The sequence below is a fragment of the Nuphar pumila genome, chromosome 13 (assembly GCF_984573655.1).
Source record: "Nuphar pumila chromosome 13, dmNupPumi1.hap1.1, whole genome shotgun sequence".
In the NCBI taxonomy this organism is placed as follows: Eukaryota; Viridiplantae; Streptophyta; class Magnoliopsida; order Nymphaeales; family Nymphaeaceae; genus Nuphar; species Nuphar pumila.
In genome coordinates, this window is record NC_143261.1 from 7476764 (window position 1) to 7500248 (window position 23485).

Below are 23485 nucleotides of genomic sequence, written 5' to 3' on the forward strand. Positions count from 1 at the left end.
AGAGAAAGTATTTTTAAGGTCTCCTTTTTTGCTTGTCTACTCCATCTTGAGTGTGGATTCTCCAATTGAGGTCACTTTGTTCTTGAGTTTAGGACAAACCGGTTTGATGTGACCCGGTTTATTGCAAAAGTGACTTGATGATTTTTCTTTCACCATAGTTGTTTTGCCTCCCATAGTGTGGAGGTTTATAGGTCTTTAAATTGTTGTCAGGCTTAGACACCGCGAACACTTCATCTCCAATTTGTCATACTATGACGAGTCTCCTCTTGACAAACTTCAGGAATGACATCCTTAAGAAGTAAAGGAGATGATGTATGAAGAAGTGACAACCTCACTTGTTCAAATTCGAGGCAAAGTCCATATAGAATTTGAAAATGTATTCTTTTTTCATTTGTTCCCTTCTTAGCTCCATGTCTTCACTAGCAATCCATTTGGGTTGAAGAAGTGCCAACTCATCCCATTAGAGGGGATAGTGCATTAAAATAATCGCGGACACTCATGTCCCCTTGTTTGATGGTTCTAATTTTCTCTTACAAGAAAAATTGTCTTGCAAGATCTTTTGAGTATACATTCTTTTTATAAATGACCAAGCATTATTGGCCTTTCTAAACTTTACAATGTTGGCACATATTTTAGTGTCAACATAATCATAAACCATGCAAGAATCTTGGCATAGTTACTCTCTCAATCTTCTATTTTGGTTTGAATTGTTTGATAGTCATGAATGACTTTGGCACGATCATCTCTTTCAAGAGCCTTCTCTTGATCTTCTTCTACTTTTGTGAGTACAAGTTGAGGTTCGAGAATAGTGTCCATCACATGTTTCCAAAGATTCTTTCCTTTAAGGTAATTCTTCATGACAGAGGCCCACATCATATAATTAGATCCATTTAGTTTGAAGGATAGGTCAATCTTGGAATCGTGCTCCATGTGGAAGATTAGAAGAGAGAGAAAAAGAGGAAGATGTTGAGAAACATGTCCTCCTGGGTCACCACAATCACCATGACCTCACGAGCACTTTTGGATGTTTTCTCACAAACACGATCACGTGATGGTTGTGAAAATATCTCAAAAATGAGATAAAGTGTGCGATGAGCACAACACCACCAATGTGCACAAATGCACAAGAACACTTAGAACAAATGTACACAAAGGTACAATAAAGAAACTCAAATGCACAAAGGCATACAAAATATAAAGAATTTTATTGAGAAGATTGGAGAACAAAAGCTCCAAGAAGTGAAGAATACAAAGGGGGAACTCCCCTATTTATAATAAGAGAAGGAGCCTTGGAGGGGCTCCACTAGCTGTTGGAGCCCCTCCAACGGTTAGAATTCTAACCGTTGGAGAGGCTCAACAGCTAGTGTTGAGCCCTTCAAGTTGACTTTGAGTCAACGAAAAATAAGGACAAAAAAAATGAAAAAGAAAAAAGACAAAGAAGAAAAGTGAAAAAGTAAAAAGAATTACAGCATATTCATAATTATGAATATGCACAAAAGAGGAATGACTAAAATACCCTTGCGGGTTTTACAAGAAAAGAAAGAAAAAAAAAGAAACATACATATTTACATATATATATATAAAGATAGATACATATACATATATACATGATATATATATGTATATGTATCTCTCTTTATATATATATATATATATATAAATATTTACATAAAGAGAGATACATTTTAACACCCTCCCTCAAACTTAGGGCACAATGACCGAAAGTTTGCTAAGGAGAAAGTTGAATCTTGGAGAGCAAAACGCCTTGGTGAAGAAATCTGCCAACTGATATTCTGACGTTACATAAGGAAGGTCGATGACTTTTTGTAGATATGCCTCTCGGACATAATGGCAGTCCATCTCAATATGCTTTGTCCGCTCATGAAACGTGTGATTCTTAGCAATATAGATTGCACTCTTATTATCACAACACAACTTTGTAGGTTCTTTAATTGAAATCTCCATGTCTTGCAGCAACTGATGAATCCAGACAATCTCCATAGTTGTAGACGCCATGGCTCGATATTCTGCTTCGGTGGATGATAGAGATACCTTCTGTTGCTTCTTACATCTCCATGAGATCAGGGATTCACCTAAAAAAATGCAAAAGCCTGTAGTGGAGTGACGGTTATTTGGGTCACCTCCCCAATCAGAGTCAGTATATGCAATTAAATTCAACTTAGAAGAAGAGGAAAGGAAAACTCCCTTGTTTAAAGTTCCCTTTAAGTATCTGACAACTCGGAGAACGACACTCATATGAACGGATGTAGGAGTATGCTGAAATTGGCTTGCAGTATGCACGGCATGAGAGATGTCCGGCCTTGTGATGCTAAGATACATTAGAGATCCCACAAGTTGCCGGTAGGGGGTAGGATCCTCCAAAGGTTTCCCATCACCGATCTTCATTTTTGATCCCACAATTTCAGGGGTCTCACAGATTTTATCATCAGTAATACCTGATCTGTCAAGAATCTCACAGGCAAGTTTAGTTTGAGACAAAAAATAGCCTCTATGAGAGTAGGCTACCTCGATACCAAGAAAGTAAGTCAGATACCCCAGGTCTGACATTTCAAGCCTTTCTTTTAAAGTGGTTTTAATGTTTCTGATGCCCTTTATGTCACTACCTGTTATCAACATATCATCAACATACAACAGTAAAATCACAATTCCTGCATCAGACTTTTTGACAAACAGAGCAGTGTCAGTGTAGCATGAGGAAAAACCATTTTGAACCATTACATCATTAAATCGATCATACCAAGCCTTAGGAGCTTGTTTTAAACCATAAAGCGTTTTTTGCAAACGAAGGACTTTCCCCTTTGGTATGTTCATACTAGGAGGAGCATCCATGTAGACTTCTTCATTAAGGTCCCCATTTAGAAATGCATTTTTAACATCCATTTGGTAAATATTCCATTTTTTAATAGATGCAATGGTGATCAAACGCCTTACAATAACCATTCGTGCAACAGGAGCAAAGGTTTCTTCGTAATCGATGTCGTATTCTTGACTATATCCTTTTGCGACAAGACGGGCTTTATACCTTTCAAGAGTGCCATCACTCTTGGTTTTGACTTTAAAAACCCATCTACATCCTATTGTTTTCTTTCATTCTGGAAGACATTGAAAAACCCACGTTTTGGCTTTGTTGAGGGCTCTAAGTTCGTTGTCTATGGCATCCCTCCATTCAATCATTTCCTTAGCTTCTTTAAAATTTCTAGGTTCTTGATATGAGTGAATGGCACTAAGACATGCCCTATGTTTTGGAGAAAAAGACTCATAGGATATAAATCTAGAAGGATTTTTCCTAGATCTTTCGGTTCTTCGAGAGTTGTTGGAAGATTCACTAAGATCACTATATTTCTCTATTGCACTTCTAAAAGTGCTTTTATCTCTATGAGTATAGGTAATTGGTTCATTTATCATTTCTTCTTCATCATGAATGGTTTGAGGAATACTTTCACTTATATCCTCATTCTCTTTTAATTCATCATCGCTAAAAAAATCTTCATTTCTAGATAATAGTTCAAACAAAAAGGAATAATCGGCATTATCTTCATGAGTTTTGTGTTCTTCAAAACCACTTATGTTTTCTAAAAAGGTTACATTTCTTGAAACATATAGTTTATCATTTTTAATATCATAACACCTAAAACCTTTTTGGGTTTCCGAATATCCTAAAAACGCACAAGGAATAGCTTTGGGGGATAATTTATCATTCTTATCGGTGAGAACAAAACATTTACAACAAAAAATTCTTAACCTATTGTAGTCGGGTTCTTTTTTATACAAGATTTCATATGGAGATATTTGATTCAAGTTTTTGGATGAAAGTCGGTTGATGAGATAAACCGATGCAAGAGCCGCTTCGGCCCAAAATCTTTTTGGAATTTTTTGAGAAATTAGCAAAGTTCTTGTAGTTTCAATTATGTGTCTATGTTTTCGTTCGGCCAACCCATTTTGTTGGGGAGTTTTGGGACAAGACCTTTGATGAACAATCCCATTATTTTCAATATAACTTTTGAAATCATTTGAGAGATATTCTCCCCCGGAGTCGGTTCTAAAAATTTGTAATTTACTATTGAATTGATTTTGTATTAACATGTGAAAGATCTTGAAAGTAGAGAAAACCTCATGTTTATGTTTGAGGAAGTATATCCAACTATACCTCGAAAAATCATCCACATAAATAACATAATATGAAAAACCTCCCTTAGACACAACGGGTGCCGGTCCCCATACATCCGAATGCACAATTTCGAAAGGTTTGGTTGAAAACATAGTTCTTTGTCCAAAAGGTAAGCTTCTCATTTTACCAAGAATGCAATCATTACAATTGAAATTGTCTTTACATAAGGTTTTAGCAAAATGTAAATACGAAAGCTTGACAATATTTGGATGCCCAAGGCGTTTATGCCAAACATTTATATCCTTATGTTGGGCAACATTACAAAAAGAGGTTTTTGGAATTTGAAGAAATTCCATGAGATAAAGATCTCCCTTCCTAGAGCCTTCCCCAATCAACTTCCCGGACCGGCGATCCAGTATCCAACATTTATTTGATGAGAATTTGATATCACACTCATGATCCGATAGTTGAGAGACGGAAAACAAGTTTAAATTTAGTTTTGGTATAAATCTAACTTTTGGAATAAAAAAACCTTGTCTTTCAAAATCACCAATTCCTTTTATTTCAAGAGAAGCCCCATCCGCGGTGGAGACAAAAGAGGGTGACAAATTTTTTGAGTATTTAGAAAGTGAAAAAACATTTGGAGTCATATGAAAGGATGCACCCGAGTCTAAGAGCCAAAGAGTCTTACCGGGAGGAGAGAAGGTGGTCATGGCGGCTCCGGAAACGGATCCCTTGAAGAGTGGTTGAAGAGCTTCCATGATTTGATTGAGAGCCAAAGTAGCATGATTAGAAGTAGAAGGATCTTCTTCCTTGGTTGATTGGAAAGTAGTAGACATAGCCACCATCTTCTTCCATTTAGGGCATACCGGTTTAATGTGACCCGGTTCTTTGCAAAAATGGCATATGATCTTACTATAATCTCTCCTTCCATAATGCCCACCATTTTCTCTTCCTCAATTTTTGTTAAAATGAGGGGGTTTATAGGTTTTAACATTATTCCCCGGTCTTGAGACGGCATAAGCACCCTCATCCTCATCTTTAGAGGGAACGGCCAACACACTTAGATTGGTTTTATTCATTCCCAATCTAGTTTCTTCTCCACTTAATTTGGTAAGCACATCTTCCAACGGAGGGGAAGAGAAAGAAGATAAGAGAGAGGATCTAGTTTGTTCAAACTCGGGTCTAAGCCCATTTAAAAAATTAAAGAAATGATCTTCTTCTAATTGTTTGGCTCTCAATTCAATAGCCTCACCGCTCCATTTAGGTTCTTGGAGGGCAAGCTCATCCCAAATAGTGGATAACTCGGCGAAATACTCTCTAACGGACATTTCTCCTTGTTGAAGGGTTAAGGCCTTCTTTTGGAGATAGTATTTATGGGACAAATCTCTTGAAGTATACATTCTTTCAAGATATTCCCATACTTGACATGCCTTTTTGAACTTAAGAATATTTGCATTAATTTTGGTCTCAACTGAAGAGAAGAACCATGAGAGTATTTTCTAGTTTTTCATTTTCCATTCTTCATGCTTCTTATTGTAATCTTCAAAGGCATTTTCTCTTTCTTCTCCCTCAAGAACCTTGATCTCCCCTTTGTCAAGGGTAGTAATTTTTTGTACGGGTTCGGGAATAGTTCCTTGAACATATCCCCAAAGACCCTTTCCTTTTATATGGGCCTCCATATTCCCGGCCCATACATGATAATTCGTTCCATTCAATTTGAAGCCAAGAGAGAAGTGAGAATCCTTTTCGCCCATTAGAGAGGATACAAAGAGAAATAAATGTGTACCACAATGCGAAATAAGTCCCTTCTTGATGTAGGAAGCTTCCAAAATATAGAATGAAGAGCTGAGTCTTCACTTCAACCACCACAACTTAATGGCACGCTTTACGAGGTATTCCAACGAAGAGAAAAAAAGAGCACGATCTTCTTTTCCTTTAAGCCTAGCTCTGATACCATGTGAAAATATCTCAAAAATGAGATAAAGTGTGCGATGAGCACACCACCACCAATGTGCACAAATGCACAAGAACACTTAGAACAAATGTACACAAAGGTACAATAAAAAAACTCAAATGCACAAAGGCATACAAAATATAAAGAATTTTATTGAGAAGATTGGAGAACAAAAGCTCCAAGAAGTGAAGAATACAAAGGGGGAACTCCCCTATTTATAATAAGAGAAGGAGCCTTGGAGGGGCTCCACTAGCTGTTGGAGCCCCTCCAACGGTTAGAATTCTAACCGTTGGAGAGGCTCAACAGCTAGTGTTGAGCCCTCCAAGTTGACTTTGAGTCAACGAAAAATAAGGACAAAAAAAATGAAAAAGAAAAAAGACAAAGAAGAAAAGTGAAAAAGTAAAAAGAATTACAGCATATTCATAATTATGAATATGCGCAAAAGAGGAATGACTAAAATACCCTTGCGGGTTTTACAAGAAAAGAAAGAAACATACATATTTACATATATATATAAAGATAGATACATATACATATATACATGATATATATATGTATATGTATCTCTCTTTATATATATATGTAAATATTTACATAAAGAGAGATACATTTTAACAATGGTCACACTCTAAAGGTCCAAGAGCACTATGGCTTTAATACCATGTAACGAAACAAGCGAAAACCAAAAATACAATGTGCACAAGTACATACACTAGTCCACTAAGGGACAATACAAAGGGCACTAAGGCACTACATAAGCATAAAGTGCATAGAAGAGCTCCTCCCAGCACAAAGATCCCCCCCCCAAAAAAAGGGTCTCATGGCTCCTAGTGTGCGTGGGGAGATCTCTAGTATGTTCTATATGAATGAGGGTTTTGGCCCTCAAACGCCCTTTAAAACCCAAAAGCTTAAAACCTTGGTTTTCCCCTTTTTAAAGTCTGCAAGTACTGTATTATATGGTATGCTACAGTCCTGTATCATATGATACATGTACGATACACACCCATATCGAGATACAGGCATGTATTGTATCATTTTCTTGCATCGATACGATACGTATCGTACGATACACTACAATACAGACAACATTGGCATTATGTGTAATCTGAAGACAGGTGAAAAGATGTAGTCAACGTGGCAGTGTACTGATATTTCTTCAGCATTATCATTTGTGCTACTACTACTGCTTTTCCTAAAGAAAACGTCCTGAAAGGACTAGGAGAGAAAAAAATTAAAGGACATGTTATTTCTAATCATAATATCATGGCAATTTTCCTCCTCAATTGTCTGCATTTTATACACATTTTTACTCAAATACTTTGAGTAGTCTATATGAGGTTTTTATGAAGTTGGCATTATATTAGTGATTATTACTTTACCAGCATGCCTTAAAATAGCAGTATCCACAAATGCAGTGCTGGCAACTTGGAGCCTATCCTATATAAGACATTTTCTTGTGATGTGCAGGTAGATGGGGCTGTTGCTACATTTAAACTGAAGCAACCAGTAGATTATCCACGAGTCACTTCAACAAAAACTTTCTTTTCAATGGTTGATAACTATCTAATCTTTTATGTATATTTTTATATGACTCTGATTGGCAAGTATAACTGCAGTAGAGTATTGATAATTGAGTTAAACAGCTGAGCTATCAGATTTAGTGTCAACTACTTAGCTTCAGCTATTACTATATGAACTTATGAACTGAGTTGAGTGTTTTGGTTTTTAAAATATAGATTATCATGTAATCATCAATTATTGGACTTGTAAGTTGCAAAGGGTAAAGAAAAGCGTACACATGTATAAGGGAGAAAAAAGTGGCATATGTAGCTTCATTGCATTTGCTCCATTTTTTTTTTATTTGTACTAGTCAGTTCATAACTTGTTTTTCCAAATTTGAGTGTTAGAACTCTGCCATATAGATTTCTTAAGAGGAAACCCCATCAGTGTTGTTACAATATTGTTATAATATATTCAATTTTTCACTACAATATTGTCAATAATATTGCCATTCATGTATCTCAATATTTTAAATTTATGGGAGATAATCTACTAGAATTCGTTTATATAATTGTTATATAAAAAATCAAGGGTAAAAGCATGTGGACAGAAGTGGATCATAGAGGTTTTTGAGGACTGATTTCGTCTCTCATGAAGTGACATGAGATAAACGCAGTCACAAGCTTGAGAATATAACCAGGTGGCTTAAACCATTTGACACAGCCTCCCATACTATCAACCAGTGAAGTGAATTACATAAAGTTTAAGATGTCTTCTATTAAGATCAAGGGTTCCCTTTTCTCCATCGAGAGAAAATTTCTACACTCCATCTATAAATAATTCAATCCATCAGCATCCCAGCCTTTGCAGGTGGCAAAGTAATGTTGGGAAATTTGTTTGTGATTGTAACTTTCTTTAATGTTCATTTTAATTATTATGGTTGCCATCTTCAGGTGAATTCTGCATTTAATGGGAAGCGTAAGATGCTACGAAGATCACTTCATCATTTGTCAACATCTACTCAGATAGAAAATGCACTTGAAAATCTGGGCCTTCCTGTAACGGTAAGTCCATACTATGTGTCATCTTTTCCTATTTGATGTGGTGTATTGTTAGCGCTTTATGACGCTTGCTGACTGCAATGCAGTCACGGCCAGAAGAGCTTACACTGAATGATTTTGTGGGGCTGCACAATCTTCTGTTCAAAGAGGAGAATTGATGGGACCTGTTTAAGCATTTGTATCTTGATTGTTAATAATTCGTAAAAGCTGAAGAATGGGGCACCATATTTTGATGATCATTCAGCAAGAGATATACCTCAATCAACAGATATTGAAATGCAAGCCATGCTCGCAGACGAGACCTGACTAAGGTGAAACATCTATATTCAGTGCAAGTATTGTCTTTTTCTTTTTTTCTACCTTAAAAAAAAAGTAGTCTTTTTCTCCTACCAGATTCACATGTTTTTCAGGATACACTTTGGAACGACTGTTGGAGCTATTTGCTGTATCCTGGACAAATCTTTTGGAGATAATGAAAACTTTGAAGAGAAGAGGAGGTTAACCTGCCTTTTTGTTACGACTTATGTATATGACTCTTGGGATGAAAGATAAATGGCTATTCTTCTATTATCCTGATATGCTGTCCTTCGGGTACGGTAGCTTATATTTCCTTTGTTGCATAAATTATGTGGTTAGGAGCCATCCTACTGAGTTCAATGTCACAAATCGTATCCTCAGGAAAATTGTGGCAAAATCCCGCGATATTTTGAAAATTCTAGTTTTTTCTTGGAAATATCTTGGTAAAAGATCAGCATATATAAAATATATATGTAATTGTAAATTATAAATAATATAAAATTTATTACAAAATCATTTTTATATCATGTTAAATCACAATAAACAGGTGATATTTCAAAACAGGAGATATTTTGAATCACATTTTCCACTATTTAATCAGCCTTTAAAAATACCATGATAAAGTTGTGATATTTCCAAAATATGGGTGATATTTGTGACAGAGACTGAGTGAACCCATTTAATGCCTTGTTTTTTTTTTACTCTGAGAAACCGCCCCAATAACAGAGACCTAATCATGCTGGCTCTGCCTGCCTTATCGGTCGCTGTCCTGGCAGCGTAAAAACTCCGAGCGCTTACTCCTCAACCCAAGGAGTCGCCAAGCTTGTTGGATATTCCTGGTGGTTTCCTGTATCAGGCAAGGTAAAGTTTTTGTTTCATTTTCACACTTGTTTGTTCGCCTAATGCATTTGTGGATTCTTGGGGTCTAAATTGTTAGACTGCTTATAATAGGTGTTGTGGCCAGTGAACGCGAGGGACAATGAATTGATTTACAATATAACTAAATGAACAAAAAAAAATGTACTTTTCAAGTGTTAGACTGTTAGATGGGCAACCCTTATTTAGCTAGCCCGTCCAAAATATCATTCCATTCATGGAGGTCGAGGGGTGCGTGCGTGGTCTAGATGGAGTGATGATCTGCTGGGTCTTCTGCATGCCAATGCAGGACAACCATTTTCGCGTTGACATGAAGGAAACTCATCTCTACATCAAGAAATTTCAAGACCTTTTCACCCATAGCGGCTCGTCATCTGTAGATACTTCACCAGAGTTGGTAGTTTAAAATTCTAGACATGACACGGGATCAAACACGAGAAGTTGGCAATGTTCCACTCAATTAGTGTTCTGTGATCACCAAAATTTTGCATTCCCACACAGACTTACCATCTCCCAAAAAGTCCATGCTCACTCAGGTGCACAGACGAACTTAAAATTTTTGGTTTAATGATCACTTGATGGTCCTTCCACACAAAATAAATTGGAACAGTATAGTTTATTGAGGCTTTGTCCATTCATCTTGGGATGAAGGGTCATTGCAGAGTTGCTGTAAACATTGGCTGCTGTATTACCTCTATAGTCTCACTAAAGGATACCATGGGAAATGTCTTCGTTGCTATTTATCATTACTCCTATGGCAAAGCTTTCTCCTTTTTCCTTTCCGAACACTAGATATAGCAACTAGTATTAGCTTGAAGATGGAAAAGGGTAGGCATGTTGATCTTAAACCGGAAAATAAAAATGACATGTTTCCCTGAAAATGTCACAATTTATGATATTTTTCCCATGTCCAAAATCACAATAGCCAACATTGAAATGTCTCTTTTACCTCTCGTATGCACGAAACTGATGAAGTTCAAGCATTATATCACTCCACGGGTCCCGCATTAGGTCTATACATTTGTTTTTGCGGACTTCATGAATGAAATTCGCATAAAATTATATCTGAACTTCCGAAGAAGCCTGCATATATTTTATGTAAACTTGAAGAAATCCTCATATATTTTATGCACACTTAAGAAAATCCACATAAAATATGTGCGGGCTCCCTCAAGTCAGCATAAAATATATGACTTTCTCATTTTTGTTCAAGTTTAACAAAAGGTTAGCATATAATTTTATAAGAACATAATAAAGTTCGCAAAAAAAAAACGTGTGAACCTCATTTTAAGTGGGCATATGCAGTACCCAAAGAGCAGAACGACATATCTCATGGACTTCATCAGTTCCGCGCATGGAAAGGGTAAAAAGGGCATTTCAATGCTGACTATTTATGATTTTGGACATGAAGAAAATATAAAAATTATAGAGATTTTAGATAAACACATCAATTTACTTTTACATTTACATTGATCTTAAATACTGTCGCTAACTGGAAATAATCATAGCACCAATAAAACTTCACATCCCACCAACGGGGGCTCCGCGGGGTTGGTAGGAGCTGTATGTGCACGTCTCCTTGTGGTAGGATGTTGCAGGTTCAAAACCCAATGGTACGTTGAATAATAACTGGTGGGGGTTCGGCCTAACCCCAGTTTGCCTTTCAAAAAAAAAACTTGCACTTCCCAAAAAAAAATAATACAGTTTTTTAATTTAAAACGATTGATCATCATCATCATTTGTGTGTGTGCGTGGGTGTGAACACGTGTGACCTGAACATTTAAATTTAAAGGCCAACAGTGCAGATCATGGGTTCATCCAAGACAAACCCAGAACTGTTCCCAGCATCATTTTTCTGCTAAACAAATACCATGAATGAAAGGACACGGAGGGCATCAGAAAACTCTGCTACTCAGATAACAATACAAGATTTATGCTTTCAACATATGACAGTAATTATCGATTATAGACATGGAGGATGATCGATACCCTGAACCAAAGAGATTGTAGTGGTTAAAGTAATGATACAACATATACAGATCCCTTCTCTCCGTATAGCCTGGCTGTCTTGGCATCACCTGCACAAGAACATTTACCATCCCAGGAAAAGACAAGTCACTGAAAGTGGAACATAAAACCTCACAAACAAATGCTTGTTACCCAAGAAATGATTCTCTAATTTTGGTCTTCAGCAGTAGTTGCTAAATGACCGGCGAATCTATATCGTGAAAATAAACTTCACTCACTCATTGGGAACAAATGCAGCGAGGCACATGTACAGAATTAGTACCTCAAAATAGGCATTGTAGAAGGAACTCCCAAATCCTGCGCACCATGACATTCCAAATTCCTCCTCATTATGGCCATCTACACAACGTACAAATAACACACGTGAACGTGTCAGCACAGGTTTTGATTGAATACTGATGCAAAATTAGAGAGAAATATGTGATGACAAAGGAATAGAGAAGATTGATATAACTAGTGTAATATCTTAGGCAAGCTCTTTTTTTTTTTTTGATATTTACATGGAGAAACCACCCCCAGGATCAGAGACCTAGCCGCGCTAGCTCTGCCTGCCATACTTATGATCACTGTTGTGGCAGCGCAAAACTTAGTGGGCTTCCCCCTTGCCCCCAGGGAGTCGCCACACTTCAGCTTGCGCAAGGGGTGACACCCATAGGATTTGAACCTAGACCGCCTGCCTAGCGGCTTAGGCCCCATCCTACTGTGCCAAACCCCTTTGGGGCAACATCTTAGGCAAGGATGCCCTAAAACTGTTCTGGAAACTGATACTCAGGTAAAATAGTCAAGGAATATTTGGAAGTGGCAATATGAGCAAAGAATAGAGCTCTCTCAGAAACATGAAATCAATTACTAAATACCATGTGCTTCAGCGGCCTTACAATTGAAAATGGGAAATGTCTTGTACCACTGAAATCTTTAAATCTCCAACATTAGTGGTTTGGATGGAAAAAATAAATGGAGAAATAAAACCTTGAATGTTTCAGATATGGTTTATTGAAGAAATAAGTTTCTAAAAACTGATCAAGTATTGAAATTTTGTTATTTAAATGACATTAAATCAATTTTTTGACAAAAAAGAACAAACTATACACTGTAATGGAATTTTTGCAGGAGATGGATCGAGTCCATGATTTTTGACATTGATCTTCTGATCATTAACAGATGATCTCAACATGGTTTTGACCATCAGATATGATGTATTCCTTCCCTCACCAAGGATTATAGAATTCTAGATTATGTTCTACAAGAAACATGAGTTGAGATTTTGTCTAAATACAGGTTTTACTCCCCCTTGCAGATAAGGTAGCTTGCTACTGTTGTCCTGCCTTTCAGATGATTCATTTCAAGGATATAAAAGATGGATTAGGAAAAAAGTCACAAAACAAGGCATTCATCCACAACTTGGGAAAAAAAATACAGATAAGGGCCTTTACATCTGAATTCAGAGACCATCCAACAATTTCTTTGCTAGCTCAACAAGTTTGAGGCAATGAAATCTTTTTATTTTATTTTTTGAGAAAAAAGTAAAATTTTCTTCATCTTTTTAATTGATACCAACTATGTCAGAAGTTTTAACTTTTAACTACAGATGGCAGGCAGGTTATCCAAAGGAGCTATCTGGCTCTCACTGGCCATCTGCAAGTGATTAACAGACTGCTCCTTGATATAAACCACGAGCTATGTCACATGGGTGCGGGTGCGGGTGCGACACGGGTGTGGCGCAATTTTAAAAATTTTGGACACGGGACTCGGTTATATATATATATATATATATATATATATTATTTATTTATTTATTTAAAAAAAATCGTGACTGTGCATACACACAGTCTGTGCACAGCACAGCAGTGACTGTGCATTGTGCACAGTATATATATATATATATATATATATATATATATATATATATATATATATATATATATATATATATATATATATATATATATAATTTTAAAAATATATAAAAAATTCAATTTTTTAAAGTTTTTTCACCCTAAAATAGACGAATATAGACTCGATCAACATTGACCGAGTCCAAAACGAGGACGGACTCGGCCTCAATTCGTTGACCGAGTCCGGGCCGTGTCCTAAGCCGCACCCGTGTCGGGACGTGTCGACTTGGGTGCAGCGCCTCCCTAGCCGAGTCCGTGTGACATAGACCACGAGTGATGACCTAACGTGTCAGTTGAGTGTCCATATTTATCATTTTTTATAGTTACTGCCACATGAATTTGTAAAATGATTCTCCATGAAAAAAATCACCACTGGCAAACGATAATTGATCCACAAGCAATTAGTGTACTTCTTGTAGGTTCAATTATAAAACTGATGATTGAAATCATTTTCTTGGATGTACTTGACATGACTAGGCACATTTAATAGGTTTTATCATTCTAAAGAAGATGGTGTGGTACACTCCCATTCTTTTGTTGTTTGAAAGATGTCATCCTGGAACTTCTTTAGAATGCCATTGCACTCTATTTTCTGTGGGTCATATCAATAACCTGCACATATTAACACACACAAAAAGAAAAACAAAAAAAGAGGAGACAGGTACCTTTTTGTGCTCTATTATTCGACAATAGATTTTCAACTATATCCTCAATTTATTAACACTTTTTATTTCCTTCAAAGTGGAGGTTGTGGTGGTGGCGACAGCAATAAAATTAAAGACAAAAAGGCCCCATATGATATTAATGTATTCTTTTACATAATCACGTAAAAAAATAATCAAGGCAAGATACACACATTGACTTGAGGATCACATCAACCTTTTCCCTTTTTTAGAAAGGTCAATCTCAGGGTCCATTTTCTAAGTGGCTTGGCTTGGTAAAAGATTTAAAACAGAAGAAAGCAGGTTCCACAACAAGAAGAAAGAACAAATGACTTAAACCAGGCAAAATCAAGTTGCACATGAGCGCATTTTGCTGAGGGAAACTGCAAATGCCAAAAGTCAGCACCACCAATTTATTAATAAGAGCCCAAAACACATCTGGTATCACAACACAATGAAGATTCTCATCGCTGTTGAGCGCAATAATTCACATAGGAGGCTCGGAAATTAATTGCAGAATTTCATCAAGTATAATGATTGTTAATGAGAATAACTGAAGAGGAAAAAATCATCACTTACAGTAGCAAGCTGGATCCAGTATAACGGGATCACCATTCTGTTAAAATGTAAACTGTAATATATATATATATATATTATTTAATATTATTATATTTTCTTTTTCTATTTTTCTTTATTTTCTTTTTTAGCATCTAGTTCAATAGAAACTAGATATTTGATCCAGTCAAGTTCCTGTTGGAACTTGACTGTGCAAATAGCTGTTGGACTGCAACTATAATAAATGTTGTTGGACTGTAGTTCAACAGCTATAATAAGAGACGTTGGACTACGTCTCTTTTGGAGAGCTCAAAATGAGCTCTCCTCTCTCTTCCACTTTTTTGTATATATAGGGGTGAACCCCTTCAATGTAAATAACTATGCTTCTTAAGCATTTTGTTTATGAATAAAGTATTATTTATTTTTCAAGTGTTCTTCCTTTTATACCCTTTCAAGGGTCATGCTTGTAGTGTCTCCAATAGACACTTGTTTGTGAGTTATTCGTGCATTTGTTGAAGACCACCATTTCATTACATGGTATCAGAGCTACGAAATCCTTAGATCTTGAAGTGCTTCTGCCTCGATTTCCGTGCCACATTTACAAAAGGTGTTTCATCACCTTGTTCTTGGCTCAAGAAGATTTGTTTGAAGAAAGGCGAACTTGTGCTACAAAAATTTTTGGTTTTATATCCTCTCTTATTCCCTTGTCTACTCTTTTTCTTTTCTTTTTATTTTTCTCTCTCTCTCTCTCTCTCCTCCTATTTATTCCTCTCTTACCCTTGTAAAAGATGGATGACAATGATAAGATCACCATCATTCCTATGAAGCTAAATGATACTAACTATGTAATGTGGGCTTCGATTATGAAGCACCACATTTGGGGAAAAGGTTTATGGGGTATAGTGGATGGTTCCGATTTGGAACCTAAACTATCTCTTACCAAGAAAAAGGGTGATAAAGAGGTTCCTCTAACGGAAGAAGAGAAGAGTAAGGCGTTAGCCACTTATGAAAAGAAATGGAAAGAGTGGAGGATAGGGCATGCAAAAATTATGTCATGGCTCATCAATAGCATAGACATTAAAAAATGCTCTAGTCTAGCTAAGTTTGAGATGCCGATAAGGCTTGGGAATACCTCAAAAACATGTATTCCCTTAAAGATATTGCACATGTATGCAATTTACAAGACAAAGTTCGGACAATGACTCAAAAAGATAAAACTATTCGAGAATATTATAATGAGTTGTCTGAACTTTGGGAAGAGTTGGCTCTTCTTGAGTCCAAATGGCATTGTGCCGAAGATATCGAGCTTCGCCAAAAGCAACTCGATATGGAACATTTCTATCAATTTGTGAATGGTCTAAGGCCGGAGTTTGAATCCACTAAATCGGCCCTATTACATCGTGGAAAAATTCTTTTTATTGTTGATACTATAGAAGAGCTCACTATGGAAGAAAATAGACTTAGAAAAAGTACTCCAAAAGTTGATGATGACTCAGTTTTAGCTGTATCTAGACCGAGGAATCATACTCGTACTTACAAGCCGTCTCATTTTGGAAGGCAAAACGGCGACTTTGATAAAAGAAAAGTTATTTGTCATCATTGTCATGAACCGGGGCACTATAGGCCTCAATGTCCAAAGTTAAAAAGAAGAGAAGAAAAAAGAGTTGCATTTGTTGAATCCGAGTCAAAAGATCAAGATGCACCTATGTCTATGGCTCAACTGATGGAAATCCTTCAACCTCTTCTCAAAGGGGTATCCTCCTCAACCGAAGCCTCAACTGGAGCGGCAGTTGCATCTTTCTCCGGTCCAGGTAACTTTCCTTGGCTTTTAGATTCTGGTGCTTCTTTTCACATGACCCCAAATGTTAATAGTCTATCCGAATGTCTTAAAAATAACTCAAGTGTGTCAAAGGTTTTTACAGCCGATGGCACATCTCTTGAAGTAAAATGAATAGGATGTTTTGAAAATCTTCAAAAATCCAAAAAAAAAGTTATCCCAGAAGTTAGATATATCCCTAAACTTAATTTGAATCTCTTATCTGTCTCGCAAATATCTGATTATGGATGTAATATATCCTTCTTTTCTCATACTTGTTGGGTACAGCATCGCCAGTCAGGGAAGCTGATTGGGAAAGGCCATAGAGAAGGAGGACTCTATTACATGGACTTTTTGGAATTACCCAAGAATGCATTTTGTTATAATATTCAGAAATTAGAATTTGATTTATGGCACAAAAGACTTGGCCATCCTTATATGTCTAAAATTCAATATTTTCCAAGTTTGGAAAAATTTTGTAATTCTGAAAATTTCTCTTGTAAAGACTGCATTCTTGGCAAAATGAAAAGGTTACCATTTCTTAGTAGAACTTTTGTTTCCTCACGACCACTTGAGTTAATACAATTCGGATGTTTGGGGCCCCGCACCAGTTATTTCCAAAGGTGGTTATACATATTATGTCACTTTTGTTGATGACTTTTCTAGACATACTTGGATTTATTTTCTTAAAGATAAATCTGATGTCTTTGCTAACTTCCAAATATTTCATAAAATGGTTAAAAATAAGTTTCAAAATGATATTTCCGTTTTTCGCACTGATTCAGGGGGAGAGATTATGTCCAACGAATTCAAAGACTATCTCAATTTACATGGTATTACACATCAAAGATCATGTCTACACACTCCACATCAGAATGGCCTAGCCGAACGCAAACATCGGCACATTATGGAGACTACTAGGACATTGCTAATTGCAAATCAAGTTCCAAAAAGTTTTTGGGCTGAAACGGTCCTAACTGCCACCTACCTCATTAATAGGATGCCATCTTCCTTATTAAAGAATACAACTCCAATAGAAAAGCTTGTTAATTTAACTCCAGATTATTCTAGATTAAGAGTCTTTGGATGCAAATGTTTTGTTTTCACCAACAAAAATGACAAACTCTCTCCTCGTGCAATAAAAAAGGCTACAGGTGTTTCGATTTTCAAAATGACAAATTATATGTGTCAAGAAATGTATCTTTTTTGGAAAAAGAAAGCTTCTTTGAATTTGAAAAATCCAAGGATGCCACTGAATACTCGTTTTTAATTGATCCAACTTCAAAATCCAATGAATGTGATGTTGGATGTGACCTTGACAATGATCAAAGTCCTATTGTTGTTGAAAATGATGATAATGAAGAGCAAATCCATAGGGATGTTAGTCTACAATATTCAAGACGTAGAGAGCAAAATCTTCCATGTGCATTACAAAAATACTCTGAAGTCTCACCTAGAAGAACGTCTAGAATCGCTAGACCTCCAGAAAAATTTGTGTCGTATGAATCTTTTTCACCCAGGTATAGGGCCGCCATTACATTAATACAATCATATGTTGAACCAGCATCCTATTCTCAAGCCAAAAATCATATAGAATGGATAGAAGCCATGAAAATAGAATTGGATGCACTAGAAAAGGCCAATACTTGGACGATCCAAGATATCCCTCCAGGTAAGAAACCTATAGGCTGTAGGTGGGTATACAAAGTCAAAATCAAAAGTGATGGGACCCTGGAAAGATATAAGGCCCGCTTAGTAGCAAAAGGATATGCCCAAGAGTATGGCATCGATTATGAAGAAACATTTTCTCATGTGGCACGTATGACCACTGTTAGAACTTTAATAGCCTTGGCCTCCATTAGAACATGGCCTATCTTTCAATTAGATGTCAAAAATGCTTTCCTGAATGAGAATCTCGTTGAAGAAGTATACATGGAAGCCCCACCCGGTATTAGTATCCCTAAGGGTAAAGCTCTTCGTCTAGAAAAAGCTCTTTATGGTCTTAAACAGGCTCCAAAAGCCTGGTATGACCGATTTAGTCATGTTATGCTTGATATTGGTTTTCAACCTTATTTAACTGACACTGCTTTGTTTGTTAAGAAATCTGATGCAGGCATCATTATTATTCTTCTCTATGTGGACGATATGATCATCACCGGAGGCGACAAACAGGGAGTTGCAAATATCAAATCTCTTCTTAAAACTCACTTTGAAATGACTGACTTAGGTTTATTAAGATATTTTTTAGGCATTGAAGTTGCTTATTCCCCTCGGGGGTATTTGATATCTCAATCTAAATTTGCTTTTGATATCGTTTCCAGGTCTGGAATTACAGATGATAAGAAAGTAGACACTCCAGAAGTTGTCAATGTTAAAATGAAAATTGATGATGGAGAACTCCTTGATGATCCTACTCCTTATAGACAGCTTGTTGGAGCTCTTTCTTATCTTTCCATTACTAGGCCAGATATAACTCATGTGGTTCATACAACCAGTCAGTTTCAGCATGCTCCCACCTCTGTGCATATGGGAGCAATTTTGCATATTATTAGATACTCAAAATCCTCTCTTTCACGAGGACTCTTCTTGTCTGCTTCATCTTCATTAAATTTAATTGCATATATTGATGCTGACTGGGGAGGTGATCCCAATAATAGACATTCAACTACTGGTTTTTGTGTGTTCCTAGGTGAAGCCTTAATTTCGTGGAGGTGCAAGAAGCAGCAGAAAGTCTCTCTTTCCTCCACCGAAGCTGAATACAGAGCCATGGCAACCACCACTATGGAGGTTGTTTGGCTCAGACGATTGCTAGCGGATATGGGAGCTAAAGTAATGCAAGCTTCAAAGATGTGTTGTGACAACAAAAGTGCGATCTACATTGCAAGCAACCGGACATTCCATGAGCGCACTAAACACATTGAGATGGACTGTCACTATGTCAGAGAGGAATACTTACATGAAACCATTGATCTGCCATATGTTACATCAGAATATCAATTAGCAGACTTCTTCACCAAGCCTCTCGCTGCTCCCAGATTTCACTTCCTCTTAGACAAACTTTCGCTCATTATATCGTAAGTTTGAGGGGGAGTGTTAAAATGTAAACTGTAATATATATATATATATAATTTAATATTATTATATTTTCTTTTATTATTTTCTTTTTCTATTTTTCTTTATTTTCTTTTTTAGCATCTAGTTCAATAGAAACTAGATATTTGATCCAGTCAAGTTCCTGTTGGAACTTGACTGTGCAAATAGTTGTTGGACTGTAGTCCAACAGCTATAATAAATGTTGTTGGACTGTAGTTCAACAACTATAATAAGAGACGTTGGACTACAGTCCAACGTCTCTTTTGGAGAGCACAAAATGAGCTCTCCTCTCTCTTCCACTTTTTTGTATATATAGGGGTGAACCCCTTCAATGTAAATAACTATGCTTCTTAAGCATTTTGTTCATGAATAAAGTATTATTTATTTTTCAAGTGTTCTTCCTTTTATACCCTTTCAAGGGTCATGCTTGTAGTGTCTCCAATAGACACTTGTTTGTGAGTTATTCGTGCATTTGTTGAAGACCACCATTTCATTACACATTCTTGTCAGAGCCGACATTTCCACTCCACAAATCTCCATGAAGCAAACATGGCTCAATTACAACATTTTCAAACAGTTTGTGCATACTCTTTATCAGCCTTTGCCCTGCCATATTGCAAGAGAGTAAATTCACTCCACACATAGGTTGTCTTTCTGTAGAAAAAAATTCATATGAAAAATACATAAACTAGTTTTAAAAGGCATGGATTTCATGTTTGCACCATGTCGAAAAATGAGTTTCAAAAGAAAGTGACCTAACTTAACAGAACTGATGTATTTCTTTCACAATTTGTCTAGAATGTATGTATGTTTGTTTGCAAAGAACTAATGCTACTCAATTATCTCCAATAATGGCTTACCTTTCTCATAGATGGTGGAATCCCCATATTGTTGTTGGGCTAAGTTTAACTGGTAGCCCAACCTAGGCTCAGCAAAAAATTGGACCCAATCTGAGGATCAAGTGTTTATCTGTGGTGTACTGCAGTAAAAACAGATGAATAAATATAAAATACTTTCAGGATAACAATAAAAATTTCCATTAAATGCTAAAGATCACAGGAGCGAATAAAAGTACATTTGTAAGATTTACATCTAGACTTCGTGCATATAAGGGAGAATTTTTCATCTGAACCTTGTGCATAAAATAAAGAATAACAGTCAAGGAATTCTATTTTATAAGTATATAGGAATATAAACATCTGTTTATTTTCTAGAAGACCCCACGAGAATAGCCAATAACTTGAACTGAACCATCTTTATGATCAAAATTAATAGTGTACCTGATTGGAATTGCACCAGACAATGGTATTGTTAACAGAAAATCCAAAACCTTTATCGGATTTTCCAGCTTTATGCATTTCAGCAAGCTTCCTTCCTAGCATTGCCTGAGCACTGAAAAAGGTTAAAATGGGATACATATCAGTGTTCCAAGGATCAAAAGAATATAACCTGATTTCCTATAGATGAGACAAATTCAATAAACTCCATAATGATGTAGGAGCCCCCTTGTGGTAGTGAGCCAACCTTCATAACATCAAAAGAAAATCCAGTCATTAATACCCCGCCTGCAGGCAATTATTAAAATAATACGATTCTGGAATTAGAAATATATATAATGTAACAATTGGTTATAGAATTCCCCACCTTAAAAGGACGAGGCACACAAATAGAGTTCGTGTCGTACATTGCACTAAGACCTAAAGCCTCCCCTTCAAACATTAATGGTCCAATGCTCCTGGTATACATATACAGTAGCAGCAATTTCTGTTTACAGGTAACAACAATTTGAAATAGATACAACTTATGAGAAAATACACGTCTACAAGCATCTACATGTGCTATTCTTCATTGTTAAATATCAATAAATTTTTCATGGAAATATCAATGGACGCTCAGTTGAAAAAAGGGGACAAAAAAGAAGAAAAAAATATAACAACACAGTAAAGTAAACGAAGATTCAGTTGGAATATTCATGACATAGATCCCCAACCTCTTGGTGCTCTTTTTTTGGAGGATATGCTTGCTACACAAAACATAGATAAACAAACAACTAATGACCTTGAAGAGAATAACGGAAATGCGAAAACCAAATTCACAAAGTTGAACTCAGGAGGCATCATGAAAAGGGAGAATATACAACCAAGATGACAAGGGAGCAAGTTCAATGTTACATTGTGCTCCGCAGTGCAATATCTCAACTTATCCCAGTTTTCTGGATAAGTGTGTGCATCCAATGAACACTTAAGGTTCAAATTAGCATCCCATCATCCACCCCAAATGCTGAATTTGCATCTTTTCCTATCAATCACCAGCTCCACCTATTCCTCTCCATGCCCATATCCAAACCTACAACTATTAAGCACCAACCACCCAAACCCTCTTAAAATGATGAAGAAAACCATGTAGATCGGCCCAAACGTTGAATATGATGACGACCCACAAAATGATACCCTAATAAATACTCAAAAAAGCCAAAGAAGCACTTCAACTCCTCAGAACCAAACAACCATCTACACTCAAATATGTAACCATGTCAAGAACTCACCTGTTAGTCTTGACAAAGAAGGACCCAGCGTCGGTATCGTATCGATTAGCAAGATCGATGCACCCCCCACCCACAGAACTGATCCTCGTGATCTTCGTTGCTTTCCCCTCTGTAAGGATCCATTCTCGAATTGGGTCGTTGCTGGAACCCGCCACTGCCATCTCAATAAGTCATAGCATCAATCTGAAAAAGATGGCTCATGAAGATGATGAATGAAAGGGGAAGCTTACTTGCTACTGGTTTGCGGCCAACGGCGGTTGGTCTCGTCCGAACGGAGAGATGAGGGAGAGAGAAGCACGATGAGGAAGAAGAGAGCAGCCCCGCGTGTCCCATCCTCTTCAGTGTCCTCACCGACTCTCGCCTTAACGTCTTATCCCCGCACCCCCAACACTTATCCCCGCACCCCCAACAAAATGGTGACCGTTTGTAAATGTCGTGCATATTCCAAACTACCCACCTCCTAAAAGGCTAAAACCACCAAACCCGGGCAGTACATTTATATGTTTGATAAGTTCGGTTTGTTTGTGCCTTCTGAGAAAAGTCCAGTGTGTTTGTGAAGTAGCCAAGTCTAAACGGTTTGGTGGTATGTATTGTAAGAGATACAAGTAAAGTACATTATGTTTTCGTTTAGGTTAATATAGGCATACTAACGAAGGTACGGAACTAATGAGTAGAAATCACTTTTTACTCAAAAGAAATTTCTAATTCTTTAGACTGTTACAGATGTGATCCACATTGTTTGTTTAGTAAGAAGCAGAACCAAACCATTCAATGTGACGTCGCAATCAAATGGTAATGGAACACTTTGAAGTTTGAACAGCTTCGACTTTTGAGTGTGGTTATCGCACAGAGATAATCGACTTTTATCAGGGAAAAAGAAAAAGAAAAAAACAACATTGCTTTGGCTACCTTGACATCCAAACGGGGCTGCAGAACAAGCATCGCCGCTGGTGAAAAGGTCAAGCTCAGTTAGGTAAAATGCTGACCGAGCATATTTGGTTTGATAAACAAGCTCAACCGGAGTTCACTTGACAACTAGTTTGGGTAGAAAATGGATATTGAGTTTGGAGT

The 23485-nt window shown here is 36.8% G+C and overlaps 2 protein-coding genes across 5 annotated transcripts in view; one reads left to right on the forward strand and one right to left on the reverse strand.

Annotated features, from left to right (window-relative positions):
* Nucleotides 1–9214, forward strand: part of PFC1 (Ribosomal RNA adenine dimethylase family protein) — a 44924-nt gene extending 35710 nt beyond the window's left edge. For 2 of the 4 annotated variants that reach the window (XM_089985718.1, XM_089985720.1), the window contains 4 exons: nucleotides 7554–7637; nucleotides 8540–8650; nucleotides 8734–8958; nucleotides 9058–9214. In XM_089985718.1, the coding sequence (XP_089841844.1) occupies nucleotides 7554–7637; nucleotides 8540–8650; nucleotides 8734–8805 (267 nt within the window). In that variant the 3' untranslated portion in view covers nucleotides 8806–8958; nucleotides 9058–9214. Of the gene's footprint in view, nucleotides 1–7553; nucleotides 7638–8539; nucleotides 8651–8733; nucleotides 8959–9040 lie in introns of all 4 variants that reach the window. The other 2 variants (XM_089985719.1, XM_089985721.1) reach the window with 2 other exon arrangements.
* Nucleotides 9215–11710: 2496 nt separating this feature from the next.
* On the reverse strand, nucleotides 11711–22763 carry LOC149817650 (protein-ribulosamine 3-kinase, chloroplastic-like). Its single transcript, XM_089985724.1, has 8 exons — nucleotides 22645–22763; nucleotides 22415–22568; nucleotides 21514–21604; nucleotides 21319–21393; nucleotides 21150–21254; nucleotides 20730–20848; nucleotides 12111–12187; nucleotides 11711–11898 (listed from the first exon to the last, which is right to left on the reverse strand). The coding sequence occupies exons 1-6, from the start codon at nucleotides 22745–22747 to the stop codon at nucleotides 20798–20800; spliced, it is 579 nt and encodes a 192-aa protein (XP_089841850.1). The 5' UTR covers nucleotides 22748–22763; the 3' UTR covers nucleotides 11711–11898; nucleotides 12111–12187; nucleotides 20730–20797.
* Nucleotides 22764–23485: the final 722 nt, after the last annotated feature.

What these genes read in the sequence shown, in the direction of transcription:
- LOC149817650 (XM_089985724.1), bottom strand. Translation starts at nt 22,747, where the DNA reads ATGGGACACGCGGGGCTGCTCTCTTCTTCCTCATCGTGCTTCTCTCTC. An exon ending in TTCTTTGTCAAGACTAACAG is followed by an intron (nt 21,605 to 22,414) that starts GTGAGTTCTTGA and finishes TATGTATACCAG; the next exon opens with GAGCATTGGACCATTAATGT. An exon ending in TCTCATCTATAGGAAATCAG is followed by an intron (nt 21,255 to 21,318) that starts GTTATATTCTTT and finishes TTCAGTGCTCAG; the next exon opens with GCAATGCTAGGAAGGAAGCT.